The sequence below is a fragment of the Apodemus sylvaticus genome, chromosome 12, assembly GCF_947179515.1.
Source record: "Apodemus sylvaticus chromosome 12, mApoSyl1.1, whole genome shotgun sequence".
NCBI classification, from domain to species: domain Eukaryota; kingdom Metazoa; phylum Chordata; class Mammalia; order Rodentia; family Muridae; genus Apodemus; species Apodemus sylvaticus.
In genome coordinates, this window is record NC_067483.1 from 88,230,115 (window position 1) to 88,254,224 (window position 24,110).

Genomic DNA, 24,110 nt, shown 5'->3' on the forward strand with positions numbered 1-24,110 from the left:
TGAGCCCCCGGAGCCCAGCTCTGGGGTGCACAGAGGGGAGTGGGGGAGGGGAGGGCGGCGCAGGCTGCGGACCAGCGCCCGGCCTGCGGGGGGGGGGGGGGAGGGGCACCGCCCCCGCGCGCGCCCCCGAGGCGCCTGGCCCGTGTGGGGGCGGGGAGAAGGCCGCGACCGTACGGTCGCCGCGCCCAAGCAGGAAGCTGGCAAGTGGAAGCCCGAGTCCCGCGCCCACTTTCGGACCGCGCGGCGCGCCAGGGGCGGGGGACCCGCGGGCTTCTTCCCGCCTTCGCTCCCTGCGGAGCGCGGGCTGGTCCCGCGCTCCGGAGGATCTGGCCAAGTCGCCTGAGGACAAGTTGGTCGCAGACTCTAACCCTGAGAGGCGGGGCAGCCAGGTGCAGCCTGCGGGGCAGTGCCGAGACTGCCAGCGCGTCGCAGGTGGTGGCACCGGGCGGAGGGACAGGGCTCACTCTCTCCCTAGGCCGCGGTTCATGGTGCAAGATGGCTGTATTTTGTAAGCCTCTGAAACAATGTGCAACACAGCTGTAGCTGTATAAGCCAGAGTGGGCCTTTCCACTCCTTCCCCTTTGGAGGATCGCTGGAGACATCTCGTGACATATAGTCTAATGTCAGCGACAAGAGGCTGAAACGGCAGGTATAAGGAAAAGCTGGTGTGTAGGGCTTACTGTTTCCCGCTTTCCTGCTGCTTAGTAGCTTGGGCAACAGACTGCATAGCTCAAGTTCTCATTAAGTGACCCACAAACATCTGAACCATCCCCAGACGGTATTGACCAGGCTCCACAACTGTGTGAAGGCTTTCAGTAGAGGACTCAGGAAGATCCCATAGGGTACTATATGTAATCTGAAGACCTCTCAAAGCAGTCTTATCAACATTATCCTGAAACAGATAGGTGGAAATCAGATATGAGAGAAGAAATGGATTTGTCCAAGGTCACTGAAATGTGGAACAGACCCTAGAGAAACAAAAAAAAAAAAAAAAAAAAAAAACCAGGCCTCCTGTTTCATTATTATTTAATGAGTGTTAAGTGTTGATGAGTCCAGGCAATCTGCGACACTATCCTAAAAGCACATATGCAAAAAAACCTCCACTGAGCTGCCAGTGAAGAACTCGTATAATTTGAGCCAAGAAGCATTTTTTTTCTCTTGCTTGTTTTTGTTTTGTTTTCAGGAAACTAAAATATTTGTTGCTGGATTTATCCAAGAAGGCTGTTACATATCAATTGAATCAGTCATATCTTCAAGAAATGGTAATGTGTCATGAATAGTGCTTTCTTTGTATGCTTGCTACATTTCCGCACACATTCTTCCTGGCTTTAAGCAGAGATTTCTAAGTGATCGAAGGACTGTGTCTGGTGAATACTTCGTGTAGATTGTGGGTTCTCTGAACAGACTAAAGTTGCCCCATCTCTGTAACATGGAAGTAGTATTTGTGTGATGGTAGTCCACAAGGCCTTTCTGGAAATGTGACTGGTTATCCTGGTAGTAATCAGGAAGTTTCCAAATTTGCTACACACACACACACACACATTTCATGCCAATTCTGCTTCAGGACAGTTGGGAGGACTGGGAATATTGCCGTGAACAGCACCAGAAACAGTCCTGCCCTGACTGAGTCTTTCTCGGGAAGCATTGCCTTGCACAGGGAAGTTGCACTTAACCAGGGGACAGGATGCTTTGGAGCCCCAAGGATGGCAAAAGACTGTAGCTAATGGAAACAGACTTACTTTATTTCCAATTCATGGAGGCTAGAAGAGAAGAGCTGCTCCTCCAAAGAGGCTTTTTTCTTTTCAAGGATTCTTAAGGGGCACCAGAGGTTAGTCTTTTGTTTTAGTGTCTTCCTATGTAGCTCTTGGTTTAGCCTGGAACTGACATGTGGAGGAGCAGGCTGACCCCCAACTCACAGAGACCTGCCTACTTCCTAAATGCCGGCAAGGAAGACAGGTGCTGACACACCCAGCTGCCAGACTCCACTCCTGCAGCTCAGTTACCACCTTGACGTTTGGAGTTCATCGTAATGGAAAGAGGGGAGCGAAAGCTTCAAATCAGGTTAAAATCTTTGCCTAGAATAAAATAATTATGGCCACTAATTAAGATTTGCTTATATGCCTTTAATCCCAGCACTTGGGAGGCAGAGGCAGGTGGATTTCTGAGTTCGAGGCCAGCCTGGTCTACAAGTGAGTTCCAGGACAGCCAGGGCTACACAGAGAAACCCTGTCTCAAAAAAAAAAAAACAAAAACAAACAACAAAACAAAAACAAAACAACCCAGGCGGTGGTGGCGCACGCCTGTAATCCCAGCACTCTGGGAGGCAGAGGCAGGCAGATTTCTGAGTTCAAGGCCAGCCTGGTCTACAGAGTGAGTTCCAGGACAGCCAGGGCTACACAGAAAAACCCTGTCTTGAAAAACCAAAAAAACAAAACAAAACAAAAACAAAACAAAAAGATTTGCTTATAAGTGAAGGGATAGGATAAATTGCCAAGGCTAGGTGTGATGCTGCATGCCTATAAACCCCACAGTTCAGAATTAGACCCAAAGGGCTGTTGGGAGTTGGAGGGTAGCCTGCTGTCTGTAGGGCGTTCTAAACCTGTTAAGCCTACATAGGAAGACTCTATCAAAAGTTCAAAAACAGCCGGGCGGTGGTGGCGCATGCCTGTAATCCCAGCACTTGGGAGGCAGAGGCAGGCGGATTTCTGAGTTCAAGGCTAGCCTGGTCTACAGAGTGAGTTCCAGGACAGCCAGGGCTACACAGAGAAACCCTGTCTCAAAAACCAAAAAAAAAAAAAAAAGTTCAAAAACAGGGCTGGAGAGATGGCTCAGTGGTTAAGAGCACTGACTGCTCTTCTTGAGGTCCTGAGTTCAATTCCCAGCAACCACATGGTGGCTCACAACCATCTGTAATGGGATCTGAATGCCCTCTTCTGGGGTGCCTGAAGACAGCTACAGTGTACTCACATACATAGAATAAATAACTATATCTTAAAAAAAAAAATTCAAAAACAATGTCAGTCACTTCATTCTCCGTTGTTCACCAAGTACCAACAACCCAGCTGCTGGAGATGTTTCTGAATACTTACCACCCTTTTCTCTGAGGTGTTGATTTAGATCTGTCATTTGTTTGTTTACAGTTTGTTTCCTGCCAGTAAGAACATAAACTCTAGAAACTGTTTTGCCCGTTTCTTCTACTGAAGCATCACCACACCGCATACATACTAACACATTGGTTTGGAGCCCTTTTTCTGTTAGCTGTACGCATTAGGAAATCTTACCCACTCCCGTGGATGCTGTCATACACAAAGGTAAATGAAATAGCACAATTAACCCCCGTGTACCCTTTGTATTGACCCACGACCAATCTTGTCTTCCAGCTGCACTGTTTGCGTGTTTGTTTTGTCAGGGTCTCGTGGCTTTGAACTCATGATCCTCTGCCTCACTCTCTGGCATAGGCCATGACAACCCAGCTCTGGTGAGCCTTTCGAATCTTATAACCTAGAGATTCTCCCTGGGTTCATGCTTTGTTGGAAAGCATGTAATTTGTCCTGTGGCCTCAGAGCCTCAGCTTTCTCCAGAACTCTTTCCTCTTGCCCAGAAAATAGCATCATCTGTTCAGGTGCGCAATCCAACCAGTGCAAGCCACTCCTAGAGAGTCCTTTGCACAGGCAGTATCTCTGACCCTCCTGTCTCTGCCTCCCAAGTGCTAGGAAACACACTTGGGTTTTTTGTGTTGGTTTTTTTTCAAGACAGGGTTTCTCTGTGCAACTCTGAGCTCCACCTGCCACCGCCACCCAGGTGCTGTGGCCAAAGGTTTGTGCCACCATGGCCCTGGCCACACTCGATTTTGTATGGTGCCAGGGATCAAACCCAGCACTCTGTTCTAAGAAAGCAGTCTGACAACTGAGTTCCATCTTCAGCTCTGTCTTCCCTTTCTTAGCAAATGCAATCTTGGGATGGGATAGGATATAAAGGTAATAGTCTAAGTCTGATCCCCAAGAAAATATTTTAAGTATATACTAAACACAGTTAAGCTTTTTTTTTTCTTCTGAAACTCGATAAACAGCTAAGGATGATAGCCGGGCGGTGGTGGCGCACGCCTGCAATCCCAGCACTCTGGAAGGCAGAGGCAGGCAGATTTCTGAATTCAAGGCCAGCCTGGTCTACAGAGTGAGTTCCAGGACAGCCAGGGCTTTACAGAGAAACCCTGTCTCGAGAGAAAAAAAAAAAAAAACCCAAATCCAAAAAAAAAAGGATGATTTGTCTTACACTCCTGATCCCCCTCCTTCCACCTTCCCAGAACTAGGATTACAAATGTGTACCCACCATGCCTAGTTCTATTTGGTCCTGGGGCTCAAACCCAGGACTTCTCAAATGTCTCTTCAGCAAGCACTCCACCAACGGAGCTCAGTCACCAGGTAAAATTTTTAAAGGGCATTGAAATGTTTTATTTTTATTTTATGCATATTGAGGTTTGGCCTGTGTATATTCCTCACATTCCAGAAGAGACAAGGTGTGTGTGTGTAGGGGGGGTTGTAAGCCACTATGTGGGTACTGAAAATGGAACCCCGAGTCCTCTGGAAGAGCAGCTAGTGCTTTTAACCACGGAGCCATCTCTCCAGCCTCCTAAGGGCTGTATTAAGATAATGATACAGGTCAAATTGTAGAATGTTTCGGAGTCAGGCTGCAGCTGCTTCGGGTGCCACAGAAGCGGGCCTACACACTATAAACGGAGGGAGTACCTGGAAGTAGGAGATGTGGGTCTGAACCAGCCGGGCCTGCTTTCGTTTGGGCCTGTGCTGTTCTCCTATGATGTCCCTCAGGCTCCTTGGCCATGCTGGGTTACAATCTCTGCTTCATAGACTTAGGCAGAGCACCCTCCTGGCTGAGCTCAGTGCTTCCTTTGAGTTCCGCCAAAGCTGACTCTCATCTGTTTCCCAGCACAGTGAGGGCCAAGGGACACAGAGCAAGCCTCCCCCACCCAGGCTGATGTCCAGTGAGCATCCCAGTTGGGGCTACTCCCAACTAAGACACCTGGTCCCTAGAAGGAGGAGGTCCTATCTCTGGGCACCTGCGTGCCCCATAGTGAAGCTCTCTGGGCAGCTCTGTGGCTCTGTGTCTTGTCTTTCCTCAGCCCTTCTGCACTACGCCTCCCTCCCTCCACCCCCTTGTGAAGCTCTGTCGATTTCCATGCTGATTTTCTTCTTAAAACTGTAGCAGCTGGTGTGTGTGTGTGTTAGCTGGACTGAGGTCTTTTCTCTAGATTGTGAGTTAACAAGCGGTACCTGTGGTTTAAATACTGTTCTCTGTCAGCTTACACCAGACCTGCCTATGGAGTCAATTGTAAAATGTTCCTCCTCTCCTCCCCCAGGATATCCAAATGTGAAAAACTGAGCCCCTCAGAGTCTGACACGTTCCACCAGCAGGTGAAGTGATTCATGGCCGCTCCGCCAGGGCAAGCCGTCGCCATTTATGTTCGCCAATCTCAGTGCTCGCTAAGTGACTGATGGCTTCTGCTCTTGCCATTCCTTCCAGCTCAGACACTCTTGGATGGTGACTGTGCTCACAGAGTAGACTAGATACCCTCCAGAACTCTATACGTGAAGACATGTGGATCATCCTGGCCCAGCTTAAATGAACTGGATAAGTGTAGGTCTGCCTTGAGGAATGAGTGATGGAAAAAAAAATTTTTTTTTAAAGCAGAAGCTCTGTACTCCAAGCTAGCTTCTTAATTTACAGCCTCAAGTTCTGGGATTATAGGTGTGCCCCACCTATAGTGAATCCACATGACTCCTAGTGAATCCAGGCACACAGAGGGTATAATGAAGCCCTTCTTTCCTACCTTCTCCTTAAGATGCTGAGGCTGAAATCCAAGACTTCACACACACTAAACAGGATCTCTACCACTGGGCTCAATGATAGGCTAAGGTAAGAAGAGAAATATGTAAATCTATTACTTTGTTTTTTTAGCCTACAAGTTAAAAAGAAGCAGGTAAACGCTAAAGGAAAAGTGTCATTATAAGAGGGCTGTGTCTAAGTAGCGGTGGCACACAACTTTAATCCCAGTCCTGGGAGGCAGAGGCAGGAAGATCTCTGTGAGTGCAGAGCCAGCCTGTTCTAAATAGTAAGTTCCAAGACAGGGATATGCAGAGAGACCTTGTCTCAAAAGAAAGTATTTCCTGAATTGAGTGTGGTGGCACCTGCCTATAATCCCAGCACTCGGGGTAGCAGCATCCCTAGTATGTGACAACCTGTCACAAACAAGTATTCCCTTTTTAAAGTTTTTAGTGTAGAAAGTAATGGCAGTGGAGGGAAGGGGTGGCCCACACCTTTAATCCCAAGACTTGGGAGGCAGAGGCAGGCAGACTTCTGAATTCCAGTCCAGCCTGGTCTACAGAGTGAGTTCCAGGACAGCCAGGGCTGTACAGAGAAACCCTGTCTCCAAGAAGTAAAATGTGTGTGTATGTGGTGTGATTACACTTTGTTCTACTGGACCTCCCTTCCCTGTTTTCCTCCCCATGCCTCTGGTCTCAGCACCTCCATTCCTTTCTCCAGTGACACTCCCCCCTCTTCTGCTCATGTCATAGATGTCCGATTGCCTCTTAAAAGTATTGCCCTCAATCTGGGCATGGTGACATACACCTATAGTCTCAGCACTAGGGAGGCAGAGGCTGGACAGTGTTTTAAGTCAGCCTGGGCTACATAGCTAAAGATGGAGAGATAGCCCAGTAGTTACAGGTACTGGCTACTCTTTCAGAGGAGCCTGTTTCAGTTCTCATCCACAACGGTTGTGTCCCCTAGTCCCCAGGGATCCAATGCCCTCTTCTGGTGTCTAAGGCACCAGGTGTACACATGCAGTCAAAACACATAAAAGAAATACAAAAGTTAAAAATAGACCAAAAAAAATCCTTCTTTTTTCCTCCACAGGGTTTCTCTGTGTAGCCTTGGCTGTCCTGGAACTCACTCTGTAGACCAGACTGACCTCAAACTAAGAGATCTACCTGCTTCTGCCTCCTAAGCATTGATATTAAAAGTGTGTGCCACCAATGCTCAACTTTTCTTTCTGATCCAAATCAGACTAATTGTCCAGTTCAAGAAATGCAGGGGCAAGCCGGGCAGTGGTGACATACGCCTTTAATCCCAGCACTTGGAAGGCAGAGACAGGTGGATTTCTGAGTTCTAGCCCAGCCTGGTCTACTGAGAGAGTTCCAGGACAGAGCCAGGGCTACACAGAGAAACCCTGTCTGGAAAACAAAACAAAAAACAACCAAAAAACAACAACAACAACAAAAAAAAAAAAAAAAAAAGGAAGAAAGAAGTGCAGCAGGGTGTAGATCAGTGGTAGAAGACAACCAGAGTGGAGAGCCCCTGGATTCTGTCCCCGCACTGCTAAGAGAGAAAGAAGAAAAAAAGACCTGAAATACAGCAGGTTTGGTCAGCCCTGACTTTTCTTGTGGGGAGAGGGGGGATTGAGTTTCTTTGTAGACTTGAGAATGAAACTAGAGCTCAGCAGCCACAGAAACAAGAACTTGGGTTACCTGGGACCCCAAGAGCACCTGGTGTTTTCCTTAATAGTCCAAGCAATTGGGTTCTCATTTTTCTAATATCAGAACAGAAAATTAGAGGCTAGAGAGATGGCTCGAAACCCTATCTTGAAAAAAACAAAAAACAAAAACAAAACAAAAAATAAAAATAAAATAAGCTGGTTGTAATGGTCTAACTCAGGAGGGGGGGCATCCCCAACTCCCCAGGCAGGGTTTCTCTGTTAGCCATGGCTGTCCTGGAACTCACTCTATAGACCAGGCTGGCCTTGAACTCAGAAATCCGCCTGCCTCTGCCTCCCAAGTGCTGGGATTAAAGGCGTTCACCACCGCCCGGCTGTGGTCTAACTTTGTGATCCCAGCACTCAGATGGTCAGGAATGAAGGAGGCAGCAAGGAACAGTGGTATGAACCTGTAACGCGGGCACTTCAAGGCAGAGGCCTTCAACCCTATCTCAAGCTGTCCACCACCAAACCACGTCGGGGATAAAGCAGGCCTGGTGTTCCAGGTCTGTCAACTACTCAGGAGGACCAATAGTTCAAGGCCAGGCCAAGTACTTTGTTATTAAAACTGTCTCGTGAAACAAAATCTGCAATAGTCAGGGGCTCGGCTAGGTGGGTTAAAGAGCTTGCCGGCAAGCATTTAGGACCTGAGTTCAGACCCCAAACACCCACATAAAAGGCAGGTACCGCAGCAACGTCTGTAAGCTGCCAGGTAAAGAGAGGCAGGTCACTGAAGCTCACTGCCCAGTGCCCCAGGTTCAGTGAGAGACTCCATCTCCAAAGATAGGGTGGGGAGCAATTGAGGAGGAGACAAGTTTCATCTCTGCCCTCTCCACTCAGACCTGTGCACACAGACACACGTTTATCACACACATGCACAATATCTGAAACCACTTATGTCAGCTCACATTATCTATCTATAGTAGTAATCCTTCCTTCCCTCCCTCCACACCCCCACCCGCTTTTTTCTGACAGTTTCACTATGCTGGTTTAGAACGTAAGATCGTCTTGCCTCAGGCTTTTTTTTTCTTTTTCTTTCTTTCTTTCTTTCTTTTTTTTTTTTTTTTTTTTTTTTTTTTTTGAGACAGGGTTTCTCTGTGTAGCCCTGGCTGTCCTGGAACTCACTCTGTAGACCAGGCTGGCCTCGAACTCAGAAATCCGAACACAGAAATCCGCCTGCCTCTGCCTCCCAAGTGCTGGTATTACAGGCTTGCGCCACCACGCCCGGCTGCCTCAGGCTTTCAAATGCTAGTATTACAGGCATATACGACCCAAACTGGCTTCTTACAGGCTTTCTTTGATTAAAATTGAAGTTATTAGAAATACATGTTTTAGCTGGGTGGTGGTGGCACACACCTTTAATCCCAGCACTTGGGAGGCAGAGGCAGGTGGATTTCTGAGTTCAAGGCCGCCTGGTTTACAGAGTGAGTTCCAGGATAGCCTGAGCTACACAGAGAAACCCTGTCTCAAACAAAACAAAACAAACAAAAAACCAAAAACCAAAAACAAACAAAAAAAAAAAGAAATAAAAAAAGAAATACATGTTTTAAATCTTAAAAATAGCCACCTTCAATATTTTTTACTTAATAAGAATTGGTAGCTGGGTATGGTGGTACATGTTTTTGATTCCAGCACTCCAGAGGCAGAGGCAGGTTGATGTGTGAGTTGGAGGCCAGCCTGGTCTACAGAGTGAGTTACGGGACAGCCAGGGCTACATGGAGAGACCTGGTCTCAAAAAAAAAAAAAAAAAAAAAGGTAAATATTTGAAAAAATGTTATGCTTCGTTAATCATCAGGGTAATGCAAATAAAACTGTTTTGAAGGCTGATGAGATGGTCCAGTGGGTAAAGGCGCTCGCTGCCTAGCATGAGGACCTATGTTTTATCCCTAGGAGACAATCTATTCCAAGAGGTTGTCCTTTGACCTCCACTATGTGGGCTGTGCACTATCTCCTCATTTTCAAGCTTATGAAGCAAAAATCAGCATTCTTTTTTTTTTCTTTTTTTCTTTTGGTTTTTCGAGAAAGGGTTTCTCTGTATAGCCCCTGCTGTCCTGGAACTCACTCTGTAGACCAGGCTGGCCTCAAACTCAGAAATCTGCCCGTCTCTGCCTCCTGAGGGCTGGGATTAAGGACGTGAACCATCACTACCCAGCAAAAATCAGCATTCTTTTGGGGTCACTGACCTTGTGTCCAGCACTGTTCGGTCTGGGCATGCTTACAAACTCCGTCGTATACTTCCAGAGTAACACATTGTGCCTTCAAAGTCATGTTTTTTGGCAACTTAAAGGCTTTTCAGATATGCATACCCTTGATACTCAGCAATTTCTCTGATGCTCCTAAGGTGAAACTGAAGATTTGAACCTTGCCAGTCCTGGAATTGGCTCTGTAAACAGGGCTAGCCTTGAACTCAGAGATCCGCCTGCCTCTGCATCCTTAGTGCTGGGATTAGAGGTGTTAACTCTGGCAGGATTTGCTTCTTTGATTTGCATCAGTTAGAGGGTTTCTATATCAAGAGAGCAGGGAACCATGTTCACAGGTCACCTTAGGGTGCTTATGCAGAGTCAGGGAAATGTGTAGACTCTATGCGTAGGGCATGAAAGTAAAAAGGGAACTCTAATGAGAGAGGAAGACCTCTAAGTAGAGGGGGAGCAAGAGTATAATCGGAAATTTATGTCATGAGAGCAGAAGGGAGAACTGTCTGGGGGAAGAAGGGGCCAAGGGAGAGGAAATAGGGCTGGGGGGAGCAGTGGGTTTGAATAAAAACAAACTATAATTATAGTTATATAATATATAACACATATATGTAAGAATATATAAATGAAGCTCATCACTTTATTTGTTTATTTGTTTGTTTGTTTATTTTTCTGAGACAGGGTTTCTCTGTGTAGCCCTGGCTGTCCTGGAACTCACTCTGTAGACCAGGCTGGCCTCAGACTCAGAAATCCACCTGCCTCTGCTTCCCAAGTGCTGGGATTAAAGGCGTGCACCACCACTGCTAGGCCTTTATATGCTAGCCAAGTTTTTTCAATAGGCCAGTTTTTCTAGCATGTTACATGAATATAGTAAAGAACTTTACAGGCTGAGCATGGTGGCACATACCTTTGATCTTAGCACTCAGGAGACAGATGTAGGCAGATCTCTGTGAATTGGAGATCAGCCTAGTCTAGTAGGCTAGCTAGAGCTACTTAATGAGACTGTCTTCAAAACAAAACAAAACAGGGCTGGAGAGATGGTTCAGCAGTTAAGAGCACTGACTGCTCTTCCAAAGGTCCTGAGTTCAATTCCCAGCAACCACATGGTGGCTCACAACCATGTGTAATGAGATCTGATGCTCTTTTCTGGTGTGTCTGAAGATAGCAACAGTGTACTCACATATATACAATAAATAAATCACAAACAAAAACCAGGTAGTGGTGGCTCCTTAATCCCAGCACTTGGAAGGCAGAGGCAGGGAGAACTCTATGAGTTTGAGGCCAGCCTGGTCCACAGAGTGAGTTCTAGGACAGGGAAGGCCATGAAAAGAAACCCTGCCCCCACAATAAAATAAATTGCTATAATATAGACTAAAATATATCCATATCTGTGTGTGTGTGTGTGTATAGGTGTACATGGAGGTCAGAAGTCAACATTCAATATTTTCCTCAGTTGCTCTTCTCCTTACTTTTTGAGACAGTTGTTTGCTGAACCTGAAGCTTACTGGTAGGTTAGGGTACCCAGATAGCAAGCCCTAGGATTAGGATTACACGGTGCCTAACTTTGTACTTGAGTGCTGGGGACCTAAACTTTGAGGTCGTCATGCTTGTGTGGAAAGTGTTTGAGAGACAGAACTATCTCCTCAGCCCTTGAATGTATATACTAAAAAATAAATGATGGTGCAGAGTATTAAAAGCTCTTGGGCTAGGAGTGTAAGGCGGTCAGTGTTAAAGTGTGTGCCCTGGCTCAGCCCTCACGTGAGGGGACTGATAAAAGCTGCAGCAATTGTGCTGTCTTGCTTGCCATGGTTTTAAAAAGGAACAGTACCTAGACAGCAGAACAAGCCTGTGGTGAATGAGACCTTCCCACGGGTCCAAAGGACTGGCGGCTTGGGAAACACCCCTGCCGTCCTTCCTTCTCGACATGTAGGGGCTACTGTTTCAGAGGCACTGAAGGATGCCACGGACAAGCTAACTCAAGCTGGAGACTCACCACAGGGTCCTGGAGCTCAGCCACTCTGCTTCCCTTGACCATGGTTTTCAGAGCTGCCAAGTGAGACCAGAGAACTTGCCTTGGGAGGAAGCATTGTGGAAGGGCTTCTCTCCTTAAAAACAAAACACCAGGTTGTTGGCGCCAGACTCAAACAAGGAGGCCGCTGCGCGCAATATGTCAAAAAAAAGAGGACTGAGTGCAGACGAAAAGAGAAGCCGGATGATGGAACTATTTTTTGAGACAAAAGATGTATTCCAACTGAAAGACCTGGAGAAGCTTGCTCCCAAAGAGAAAGGCATCACCGCCATGTCAGTGAAAGAAGTCCTCCAGAGCCTGGTGGACGACAGTATGGTCGACTGCGAGAGGATCGGGACGTCCAATTACTATTGGGCTTTTCCGAGCAAGGCTCTTCATGCCAGGAAGCGCAAGTTGGAGGCTCTGAACTCTCAGCTGTCAGAGGGAAGCCAGAGGCATGCAGACTTACAGAGGAGCCTTGAGAAAGCTAGAGTTGGCCGGCAAGAGACGGAAGAACGGGCCATGCTTGCAAAAGAACTGTCTTCATTTCAAGACCAACGGGAAAAACTTAGGGCAGAAGTGGAAAAGTACAGAGAATGTGACCCCCAGGTTGTGGAAGAGATACGTCAAGCAAATAAAGTAGCTAAAGAAGCTGCCAATCGATGGACTGATAACATATTTGCAATAAAATCCTGGGCCAAAAGAAAATTTGGGTTTGAAGAATCTAAAATTGATAAAAACTTTGGAATTCCAGAAGACTTTGACTACATAGACTAAAATGTTGGTGCTGAACAAGGGTCTGTGAGCTTGTAAATATGTCAGGTTTTAAACATCTAACTAATGTTACCCAATATCATCTCTGTTAATAGTTTATCATCTGTATAATTATTTATCTATCTGTTTAGTTGTTGTTAGCTTTAAATAAAATATACAATAAGGAAAAAAAAAAACAAAACAAAACAAAACAAAAAAACAAAACACCAGCAGCAACAAAACTGTGGTGGCACAGGCCTGTCATTCTAGTGTTCTGGAGGGAGGGAAAAGAGGGAAGATTGTCTCCAGCTCAGTCAGGGCTAGCCTGGGATACATATTGTGTTTTAGGCTAGCCTAGACTCTCAAGAAAAAAAAAGACAGCAACCACCACAAAGACAAATAACAACGAGAACAAAACAAGAACCTCAGCAATTTAAACATCACACGTTGTCAGCTTAAATTCAACATCTACTTTTCTATATATTATCTATTGAGAAGGTGAGAGGCGTTGTTCATAGGCTGTAACACCCTGTCCGTTTTGATTCATTGATGTTGAACGACAGAGGCAAGCACTCGCACCAGATGAACTACGAGTCCCGCCATGGAGGTGTGAGTCCGCGGCAGAACAAACACAAGGTCCGGGGTTCCATCTTCAGCACCACAAAAGTAAAAAGCAGCAAAGTCACTGGTCACTAGAGATGAGTTAAGAGGGAAGTGAGGACCCTGGAGCACAGGAAACTGAAAGCAACCTCTCTTCCTGTCCCACCCGGTCCCCTGGGGCGCCATCAGTTGACTTTGTTTCCTGCTCTTTGAATCTAATAACCCGGGATGGGGAGCTGTGTCCCCAAAACACCCTCTGCTAGCGCCTCCCCTTTATCCCGCGGGCATCAGGGGCGCCTGGTCCCTGGTCCCCCTCCCGTGCCCACCCACACCGAACGCACTGCGACTGAAGTGGAACTGGGGCTTTGGTTCTTACCTCCAGGTAATTCCTGACGTGGGGAATGAAACATTTTGCCAAGAATTCTTTCTGCTCTCTCCAAGGGAGTGTTAACTGGGCCCACAGACACCCGCCCTGTTTCCTCCAGGCTCTGTGCTTACTCAGGTTACGGCCTGCAGCCTCTCTTTTCCTCAGCATCTTTTTGTCAAGTGGCAAGGAAACTGTAAAGTGAGGCCAGCAAGGTGTTTGCTGCCAAGGCTGCTGAAAGTCCTTCACTAATGGCCTCCGCTCCATCCCGGAGGCTCACAGGGTAGAGAGAATCGGTCCGGCAAGTTGTCCAGGGCAAGTGTGTGCCCACCCCCCCCCCCATAAATGTAAAAATGTTACTTTTAAAAGGCAAGGCAACAGGAAAGATGAGACACACTGCAAGAGAGCGGGGCTGCAGTTAAAGTACTCAATGGCCAGTCTGCTCCTTTAATCCTCCCGACAGCTTTGAAACAAATCCTGTGATTATCACTCCCACTTTGCAGATGAGAAAACTAAGGCACAGAGACAAAGTTACTTGTCCAAGGTCAGAGAAGAATGATAATGAGGATTCAGACTGGTCAGGCTGGCTCCAGAGTTGGCGTTCTGAACCAACCTCTCATTAATTTATCATAACAACTCCCTGCAATGCAGAGCAGCCTGGGTAAGAGAGCAGAGAGAACTTTAGTCTCAAAGGACATAGGCTAACACTCTTCTGTAGATGTAGTTCTAGAGCCTCACACAGACCATCACCACCTCCCTGTTCATTCAGAACACGCAGTCAGGTGTGACTTTTTTTAGAGATTTATTTATTTATTATATGTAAGTACACTGTAGCTGTCTTCAGATACCAGAAGAGGGCGTCAGGTTTCTTTACCGATGGTTGTGAGCCACCATGTGGGTGCTAGGATTTGAACTCAGGACCTTCAGAAGAGCAGTCGATGCTCTTAACCAATTTGTTTCATGTATTTGGGTACACTGTAGCTGTGTTCAGACACAGCAGAAGACAGCATCCATTACAGACAGTTGTGAGTCACCATGCGGTTGCTGGAATTGAAGAGCAGTCTGAACCATCTCTCCAGTCCAACTTCTACTTTCTTTTATCAAAAAAAAAAAAAATGTTTAAGAGGTCCTAGGTTATATGGTGCATTTTCTGCTTAGTTCTGGTGAAGATTGTGGTGAGTGGCATCACAGTGCCGAGGGAGCCTTGAGCAGAGAGAGAGGTCATGTGGTAAGACAGGAAATAAAAGAGAGATTTAGGGCTGGAGAGATGGTTCAGTGGTTAGGAGTACCGACTGCTCTTCCAGAGGTCCTGAGTTCAAATCCAGCAACCACACGGTGGCTCACAACCATCTCTAATGGGATCAGATGCCCTTTCTGGTGTGTCTGATGACAGCTACAGTGTATAAATCTTTCAGAGAGAGAGAGCGAGAGAGAGATTCAGGAGTAAGCTTTTAGGAATTCATTCATTCATTCATTCATTCATTCATTCATGGTTTATGGGACCTAGACCTTGCTCATGCTAGGCAAGTGCTTATGTCTTTTGTATTAGCTACGTTTCTCGTTGCCGTGATAAAATACCTGACAACCTAAAGGAAGGATTTGCCTTAGCTCACAGTTTCAGAGGGCTCAGGCCATCCTGGTGGAGAAGTCATGAGAGAAGGTCAGGTTCCATCCATTCTCACATCCAGGACGCAGAGAAAAGAGCTGTAAAGGAAGGGACAGCAGTTACGAACCCAAGGACGTGTGCCCAAGGACTACACCCTCCCTCCAGCTAAACCTACCTCTTACCTTCACCGTGGGGAGTGGAGGAAGCCTGGAGTGTGTGCCAGAAGCTCACGAAAGCTTGCATGCATGTTGGCATGAGCGCAGCCATGCTAGGAACGCCAGTGCCTTGGACCCATGGAAATGGCACCACCTTCCCGGGGCAGGCTCGGGAACTGCAGAGCCTCTCTCTGGTCCAAGTATAGACGTTACAAACAAAGACCTTTAGCTAAAACCAGTGTATGCAGAAGCTACCAACCACAGCTTCCTCTTTTGGGATGTTCACAACCTAAGACTGCTCCCCTATAGAGAACTCCTACTGAGATTAGCTAACCCACCCCCACGTTCAGCTGTGAACTATAAACTGGTTCCTTGCTCAGATGTATAAAATAAATGCAGGTGCACCGCATCTCCGTCAGAGCGCACAGCCCACCTGACCCCAGCTTTTCTGTATACATGTTTCTTCATTCTCTGTCACTCCAGTTAGGTCAAACCCTAGGCCATACAGGTCATGGCTTCTCACCACTTCCTCATACTATCTTAGGATCAACCCACTGAGGGAAGAATCCATTCATCAGGTAGGAGCCCTCGGGATCTGTCTCTGGGGATGACCTTACCAACACACCCTGTGTGTGCCTTACTAATTGCCTAAGTGTTTTCAATCCAATCAAGTTGACAATCAGGATTAGCCATCGCACCTTTGTAATGAGAAAAAAATGATACATTTATCACGAGCGGAAAGGTAAGAAAAGACTGGTGCTGAGGATACCTTGCTCCATTTGGAAGCCTAGAGGACAAGAGGGTGCGTGCTTCTTGTCTGTGCTGTGTAACAGGTTTCCCAGACCTCGTGGGTTAAAGCAGTGTTACTTCCCGCCTCACAGCCACTGAGTCAGAGATCTAGTCAGGGTGTAGACCTGACCACTGCCAGGCAATTCTGCTGTCAGCCAGAGCTCACTTCTCCAGCCTGCGTAGGAAGGCCTCTGATTCCAGACTCAGCTATAGGCTGAATCCAGTTAGACCTGGATTCTTGCTAACTGTTGGACAAATACTGCTTTTAACTCTAAAGACACCCACAGTTCTTTGCTCCTCAATTCTTTGCTTTTTTTTGCTTTGTTTGTTTGTTTGGTTTGGTTTGGTTTTTTGAGTCAGGGTTTCTCTGTGTAGCCCTGGCTATCCTGGAACTTACTCTGTAGACCAGGTTGGCCTCAAACTCAGAAATCCACCTGCCTCTGCCTCCCAAGTGCTGGGATCACAGGTGTGTGCCACCACCGCCCAGCACTCCTCAACTCTTGTAGAGGCCCCTTTATAAGTGGCAGCTCAGTTATTCAAAAGGGCAAAAAGCTAACTAGATGGACTGTTAAGCCAGGGTTGGTGGTTTTTGCTTATAATCCTGGCACCTGGGAGGTGGAGACAAGATGTCTGAGGGGGTTCAAGGGCAGGGTGGGTTGTAGAGTGAGATCCTGTTGGTTAGCGGCAGTCATAAGGTCTATTCATGATCAAGGGGAGGTTTGACCACAAAGGGATAGGGACTTTGAAAACCATATATACTCTGGGCCTTTCAAAGAACTCTGACATTCCTATAGGATCCATAGCATTCCAGTACATTCCAGTAACTGTCCTCTAGCAGGTCTCGATGGTTCTTCCTGTGATAATGTGTTGGGGGAACCAATGCCCTATGAGTCGTAAGCTTTGGCTCATGATTGGTGGGAATTGGGGCTTCTTTTTTTTTTTTTTTTTTTTTTTTGTTTTGGTTTTGGTTTTGGTTTTTCCAAGACAGAGTTTCTCTGTGTAGCCCTGGCTGTCCTGGAACTCACTCTGTAGACCAGGCTGGCCTCGAACTCAGAAATCTGCCTGCCTCTGCCCCCAGAGTGCTGGGATTACAGGCATGCGCCACCACCGCCCGGCACTTTGAAATTTTATAAATTGATTTTGTACCACAAATTATCATTGAGCATTTGTTACTAGTTGATTTTGCTCTCTGCTTGACTGTCAGCAACGTACGTACAAGGACAGAACCAGAGCGGCCTAGTTATTGGCTCCTGTCAGGTTGGTGCAGCATAGCATCGTCTAAGATGGGCTCCGTTGAGGGATTGCCCTGTTCAGATTGGCTTGTGGCCCTGTCTATGAGAGAGCTTCTTGATGGAGGTGGAGGGAGGCCCAGCCTGTTGTGAGCAGCGCAGTCCTTAGGCAGGTGGGCCTGGGGCACAAGATCGCTAGCTAAGCTGCCCTTGGGCGCGTGAGCAGCCCTCCTCTGTGGTGTTTACCTTGAGTTCCTGCCTTGACTTACCTTAATGATGGAGAGTGACCTAGAAATGGAAGCCAAGTGAACCTTTTCCTTCCCTCTCATGTTGCTTTTTGTCAGAAAGATTGTTTTATTACAGCACCAGAAAAATTAGAACACAATGCTTTCTCATTCTTGAGTCGGCAGTTGCCATGACGCTTGTGAGGACCAGGCTCCCAGGATATCCTTGGCGCAGTGAATGAGAGCCGCCTTCCTACTCTGAAGGTGGCGTCTCTACCCTTACAGCTCCCCAAATCAGTTGTCAGTAGTTTGAATGTAAGATATGTTAATTTCGGCCGGGCAGTGGTGGCACACGCCTGTAATCCCAGCACTTGGGAGGCAGAGGCAGGCAGATTTCTGAATTCAAGGCCAGCTTTGTCTACAGAGTGAGTTCCAGGATAGCCAGGACTACACAGTGAAACCCTGACTCAAAAACAAAACAAAACAAAACAAAACAAAAAAAACAAAAAACAAAAACAAAACAAACAAAAAAAAAGATACGTTGATTTCATCTAAGCAAAAATATTTTGTTCCAAAGGGATGGGGTAGACCCAGGAGGGGTACAAAGGGGATTTCATTTTATCCCACCGTAGAGAAAATAGCAAGAAAAGCAGCTTGTCTTTTTCCACTGACCCTTGAAGTACCAGAGGAGATAGGCCAGTGATGGGGACTAGGTACTAGTAAAAGCCCACAATGCACCAGGAACAGCCCACAGCCCACAACGCACCAGAAACAGCCCACCCAGCGCTTGAGGTAAAGGACAGGTGAGCAGGGACCTCAGCCTCTGGCACCCAACTTGTCCTGGAGACCAGGGGCTGTGTTAGTCCTACTTATAGTCTACTTCCTGCCTGTTTCCTGCCTGCGCTTCCAGCCCACACTTCTGGTCTCGTGGAGCCACACCCAGGGTTGTCGCCGGACTAAGAGAAGCTTTGGGGGAAGTGGCTAGAATGCCTCATAGCTTTCGTCAGCGAAGGTGTAATGGTGTGGAGATAATGAGGCCTTCCCTATGTCCTTACCCTCTCAGTTGTTAGAGGACATGGCTGAAGAAATCTCACAGGAGTTGCATCCAGATACACGACTGGTCCTAAGAGGGCACTGCTAAGAGCTGTAAGGGAACGCACAGTGGTGTGGGAGGCCTGTACGCATCCTCTTCATCTGAATTGGATATGGTTCCGGGTTCCAGCTCTAGCTTGTGCCTGGCAATGACTAAGATGAGACTAGGTCTGGGCAGCCAGACTAGTCAACACAGCCCCCAGCCCCCGCAGTGCTCCGGGGATGCTGAGCCCAGCCCAGGAGAGCTGGCTTTGTTTGGATCCTTGTGAGTAAGCTACTGGGTGTTCAGTTTTGGGGTGTGGCCTGCTTTAGTCACTCATTATCACCTTGAAGTGCTCCAATCTTAGACCCGTGCCGTATTTTTCCATGTGTGAAAAGGAATGAGGTTTCCCCTTCCGAGGACTGTGGATGATGCCATTGTCTCTGGGTGAATGTGGAGACCCAATGCTTCTAACATGATTGATTGCATCCTGAATTCCTGTCCAGGCCCCAAGGTACTGCTGTTAGATTAGAGAGAGCCTGTTTCTCACATTGGCTCTTCTCCCTCTCCACATCCGAAGGAGTGATTCTGTCCAGTCACCTACAGAACCTGTCAGCAGCATCGCTGATAGATGGCTTGGCTTCTTACACAGCGGCTGGGCTCTGTAAACCCGCCTCTTATTCCGTTTGCAACTTCAGGCTGGATAAACACTACCAAAGGGACCAAAGAGAATGAGCATTAACTAGGGACCGTGCTCACAGAGCCTCATACTCGGTGTCTTTCCTGGATTCCCGAAAGAGGTGTGCGGGCAGATGAAATGGAGTGTCTTGTTTCAAACACGGAGCTAATGGGGGTGGGGGGTGCGGTGCTGTGTGTGTGTGTGTGTGTGTGTGTGCCTAAATGATACTTCTGTGGATTCCCCACTTAGCAACACAAATACATCTTCCCAGACGGGTGTTGAGGCTGGCAATCTCTCCATCTAACTACTCTCCCAGCCCTAGCAAGCTGGCCTCACGTAAGTCATCTGGTGTGGGTGGAGCATTATCTCCTGGGAACTGCTCCCAGGGACCTGACATTCCATTTCAGAATCGTCAGGCATGCTCCCAAGACCAAGGGCTTCTTTAGGTCTGCAATTATGCCTTACTGTATGCTGCAGATCACACATGAATTTGTGGCTTGACTTGTAAGCCCTAAAAGATAGGTGGTCACACATTAAATATGTGGAATTTAAGTGTACAGTGTTTGTCTTTCGGTAACCAAGTTGTAACTTCGCACCTCTGGAGCTAAGGAGGCAGGTATCAGAAGTGTTCTGGATAGAGCCCCATCCTCTCATTCTCGGATTTGGATATTGGCACAGGCACTAAATGCGCAGGTGCCAATTAGGAAATGAAAATCCAGTCATTACTCAGAGAATAAATATTTCAACACACCGTCTCTCAAGCTATAATTAAAGAGGGAGCTTCGTTACTGGGAGGACAAAAACCAGAGAGGAAGACAACTATTTTTGAAGTTGTTCTTATCTTCAATGTAATCTACTATTTACAGTTCATCAGCCTAAATAAAATACCATAAATTGACACGCTTGAGAAATGGCTAACAGAAAGCAGGGAGGAAATGGAGAAGAGGAGATGAGAGCAAAAGAGCAAAGAGACTTTTCTCCTGTGAAATGATTAAGGGACAGGGGGGTAATTAAAACCCACAGCCTTTGTATCACATGTTGAGAGGTAGGACATTTTGGTTTGCCCTAATTTCACTTTATTTTGTTATGTCTTCCAACAAAAACAATTATTGTAAGAGTAGATTATACCCAAATATGTGTGTGAACTAATGGAATTTATTATACCTATCAAAGTTTCTGTTACTTCACACATAACAAGTCATATGTGAAGTAATAGAATATATATGTGTGCTTGCATACATAACATACATACATACTCATCCTTCAATATCCATGAGGGATTTGTTGTAGCTTCCTTTGGGATACAGAATACAGCTATAGCTGGCCAATGCCCTTTTGCACAATAATGTGATATTTGAATATAACCTATCCATATCTTCTTGTGTACTTAAATCATTTCTAGAGTAACGTGAATATCAAATACAATGTAAATGTTATGCAGATGGTTGGTTGTGATGTAATTTTTAGAGACTAATAACAAGAAAAATGTATACAGGTGGTATAAACGTGCAGTCCCAGCCCTTGGGAGGCAGCAGGAAGAAGACCCCAGTGAATTTGAAGCTGCCCGGGCTGTCAGGTGAAATCGCATTTAAAAACAAAAACAGAAAGAAAATGAATGTTTTGAAATAATGCCAAACCAAAGCTTCAGGTTGTAAAAAGACAAATGAAAGTTTGTTTGTTTGGTTGGTTTTGGTTGTTGGTTTGTTTTTGTTTCTATGTGTAGCCCTGGCTATCCTGGAGCTCACAGAAGTCTGCCGATTCTGCCTCTCAAGTGTTGGGATTGAAGGTTCCCCGCCCGACTAGGCAAATGAAATCTTAAAGAGAATAGTTGGCAGAGCTTCAGTGTGTGGGTTCAGTAGTTAAAGACACGTGCTGCTCTTGCAGAGGACCCACGTTCAGCTTCCAGAACCCACATCAAACAGTTCAGAGCTGTCTGTCACTCCAGCTCCAGGGGCTGCTCCGACACTTGCATGTGTGTACATGTACCCACATACAGACACACGCAGTTAAAAATAACAATGATTGCTTCGGCAGCACACATACCAAAACTTGGAATGATACAGAAAAGATTAGCATGACCTCTGTGCAAGAATGATGCATAAACTTGTGAAGTGTTCCATATTTAAAATACAACAACAGCAATAATAATAAATCATTTTTATTTATTTATTTTTAAAAATATTTTATTTATTTATTATATGAGTACATAAGTACACTGTAGCTGTCTTCAGACACTCTAGAAGAAGGCATCAGATCCCACTCCAGATGGCTGTGAGCCACTATGTGGTTGCTGGGAATTGAACTCAGGACCTTTGGAAGAGCAGTCGGTGCTCTTAATCGCTGAGCCATCTCTCCAGCCCAATAAATCCTTTTAAAAAAGAAGACAGTTGACCAAATGTCTTAAATATTGAATTTCTGATATTTTTTCATTTTCATGGGGTCAGGGGAGGACCACATACCATGTATATATAGGTAGACACAGAGGACAACTTGAGAGAGTTGCTTCTCCCCTTCTAGGATGTGAGTCCTGGTGACTAAACTCTCAAGTTGTCAGCCTGGGTAGCAAGTACCTTTACAAATGAGCCATCTCAGCAGCCCTAAATTTCTGACATCTTAACAATCAGATATACTGGGAAAGTGAATTGAAGTCTAATTCTTTCAATGTTTTTTTCTGGATTGCATTCGTGATTGGCCCTCCTATGGATAGATTCTGTGTCTACAGATCATACCAACAGTGGACTGGAAATAGAGGAAAAGCCAGACTGTGTGGTACACACCTGGAATCCCAGAATTTAGGAGGCTGAGGCAGGGAGATTAAGAGTGTGAGGGGGCTGGAAAAATGGCTTAGTGTCATCTGAACTGCTTATGCAGAGAACCTGCGTTCAGGTCCTAGTACCCACACTTGATAGCTCCCCTATTGCCTGTAATTCTAGCTTGGGGTTGGGGGTGGACCTGACTCATCTGACCTCCTGGGCAGCTCAGGTGCACTTAACCACATATAGACATATCCATGATTAAAAATAATAAAATCAGGGATGGAGACATGGATCAGCCGTTAAGAGCACTGGCTGTTCTTTCAGAGGTCATGAGTTCAATTCCTAGCACCCACATGGTGGCTCACAACTGTAACTCCACTTCCAGATGATCCAATGTCTTCTTCTGGGCTCTGTGGGCACTGTAGAGGTGCTTCACAGGCACACATACAGGCAAAACTCTCATCTACATAAAATTTAGGAGGAGGGATAGAAGGAGGGTCTGTGGATATAGTTCAGGTGGCAGAGTATCTAGCATGGATAGAGTTCTGGGTTCAATGCCTAGCACTAATAAAATCAGACACAGTATGCATGCCTGTAATGCCAGCACTCAGGAGGTAGAGATAAAAAATTAAACTTAGCCAGACAGTGGTGGCTCACACCTTTAATCCCAGCACTTGGGAAGCAGAAGCAGGTGGATTTCTGAATTCGAGGCCAGCTGGTCTTCAGAGTGAGTTCCAGGACAGCCAAGGCTACACAGAGAAACCCTGTCTCGAAGAAAATAACAAAAAAACAAAACAAAACAAAAAAAATTAAACATAATTCTCACCTGCATACTACTAGACTATAGGAGACCTTGTCCCAGAAAAGGAAAAAAGGAAACTAATACACATTTAAGGGTACATAATAGTTAGTTGGGTGTCCTGACACACACCTTTAATCCTAGCTCTCTGGAGGCAGAGACAGTCAGATTTCTGACTTTGTGCCCAGCCTGGTCAACATAGGCTGTTCCAGGCCAGTCAGAGTTACATGGGCTGGGGGTGGGGGAGCTACATAATGAAATACGTAGGAGTGATTTGGAATAATTAATAATGGTATAGAAGCAATGTTGTTGTTTGTGTGTCAATAGCTGGGTGTGACAAAGGCCGGCTAGAATTGCAGCAAGGAAGAGTGTTGTAACATCTCCTTGGCCTTAATGATCCACTCCTTTAATCCCAGCACTCTAGAGGCTGAAGCAGGCAGATCTCTGTGAGTTCAAGGCCAGCCTGGTCTACAAATGGAATTCCAGGAACAGCCAGGGATACACAGAAAATCCCTCAGAAAATCTTAAGTGTTAATCCCCAGATGAGCTTATACAAAGGTTATTGTTCTTTTTTTTAAAAAAAGATTTATTTATTTATTATATGCAAGTACACTATAGCTATCTTCAGACACATCAGAACAGGGCATCAGATCTCATTACAGATGGCTGTGAGCCACCATGTAGTTGCTGGGATTTGAACTCAGGACCTCTAGAAGAACAGTAAGGACTCTTAACCGCTGAGCCATCTCTGCAGCCCAGGTTTATTGTCCTATTCTGCCTGCTTTTATATAGTTAAATTTCTTACGCGATAAAAAAGTTTCTAAAATACCTTAATTTTAACAATTGGTGCATTTGGTTTGTTCACACATGTAGAGTGTGAACTGAATAGAGAGAAAGCTTTACTGTGTTTGGGCTAACCTGCTGCAAAGACGGTTCCTTAACCCCAAGCTGGCCTGGAGTCACTGAAGAGGCTGATCACATTGCCTCTTCCAGGGAGAGCATCAGGCTTAGGAGAAAGAGAAAGCCCTGAGGACTTAGAGAAAGGGATAGAAAGACAGAAAAGGAAGGAAGGATGGGTGGGCTACATAATTCAAACAAAAGTACATTCTAAACCCCTCCTCCTCCATGTTGTCTGTGTGCACATGCGCAAATGCATATCCGAAACGGGAAGGACAACACAGAGACACGGAAGAAGCAATGCGTGTGACTTATCTGAGGGACAGATATTAACACCACGGACATTCGCTTTCAGTTTACACTAGTCATACTCTTAAAATTTAACTATATAAAAGCAGGCAGAATAGAACAACCAACCTTTGTATAGGTTCATCTGGGGAT

General features: G+C 46.2%; 1 protein-coding gene, 1 long non-coding RNA gene and 1 other non-coding gene across 3 annotated transcripts; all 3 read left to right on the plus strand.

The window, feature by feature from the left end:
- Nucleotides 1-127: 127 nt before the first annotated feature.
- Nucleotides 128-7,297, plus strand: LOC127697418 (uncharacterized). Its single transcript, XR_007980463.1, has 4 exons — nucleotides 128-649; nucleotides 1,184-1,262; nucleotides 3,141-3,311; nucleotides 5,375-7,297. It is a non-coding gene; the product is annotated as an uncharacterized LOC127697418 (long non-coding RNA).
- A 4,392-nt stretch (nucleotides 7,298-11,689) lies between these two features.
- LOC127697414 (meiotic nuclear division protein 1 homolog) lies at nucleotides 11,690-12,649 on the plus strand. The gene has a single exon (XM_052200551.1). The coding sequence runs from the start codon at nucleotides 11,906-11,908 to the stop codon at nucleotides 12,521-12,523; it is 618 nt and encodes a 205-aa protein (XP_052056511.1). The 5' UTR covers nucleotides 11,690-11,905; the 3' UTR covers nucleotides 12,524-12,649.
- Nucleotides 12,650-21,239: 8,590 nt separating this feature from the next.
- LOC127698031 (U6 spliceosomal RNA) lies at nucleotides 21,240-21,343 on the plus strand. The gene has a single exon (XR_007980673.1). It is a non-coding gene; the product is annotated as a U6 spliceosomal RNA (small nuclear RNA).
- Nucleotides 21,344-24,110: the final 2,767 nt, after the last annotated feature.

Coding starts and splice junctions, on each gene's coding strand:
- LOC127697414 (XM_052200551.1), top strand. CDS start 11,906: ATGTCAAAAAAAAGAGGACTGAGTGCAGACGAAAAGAGAAGCCGGATG.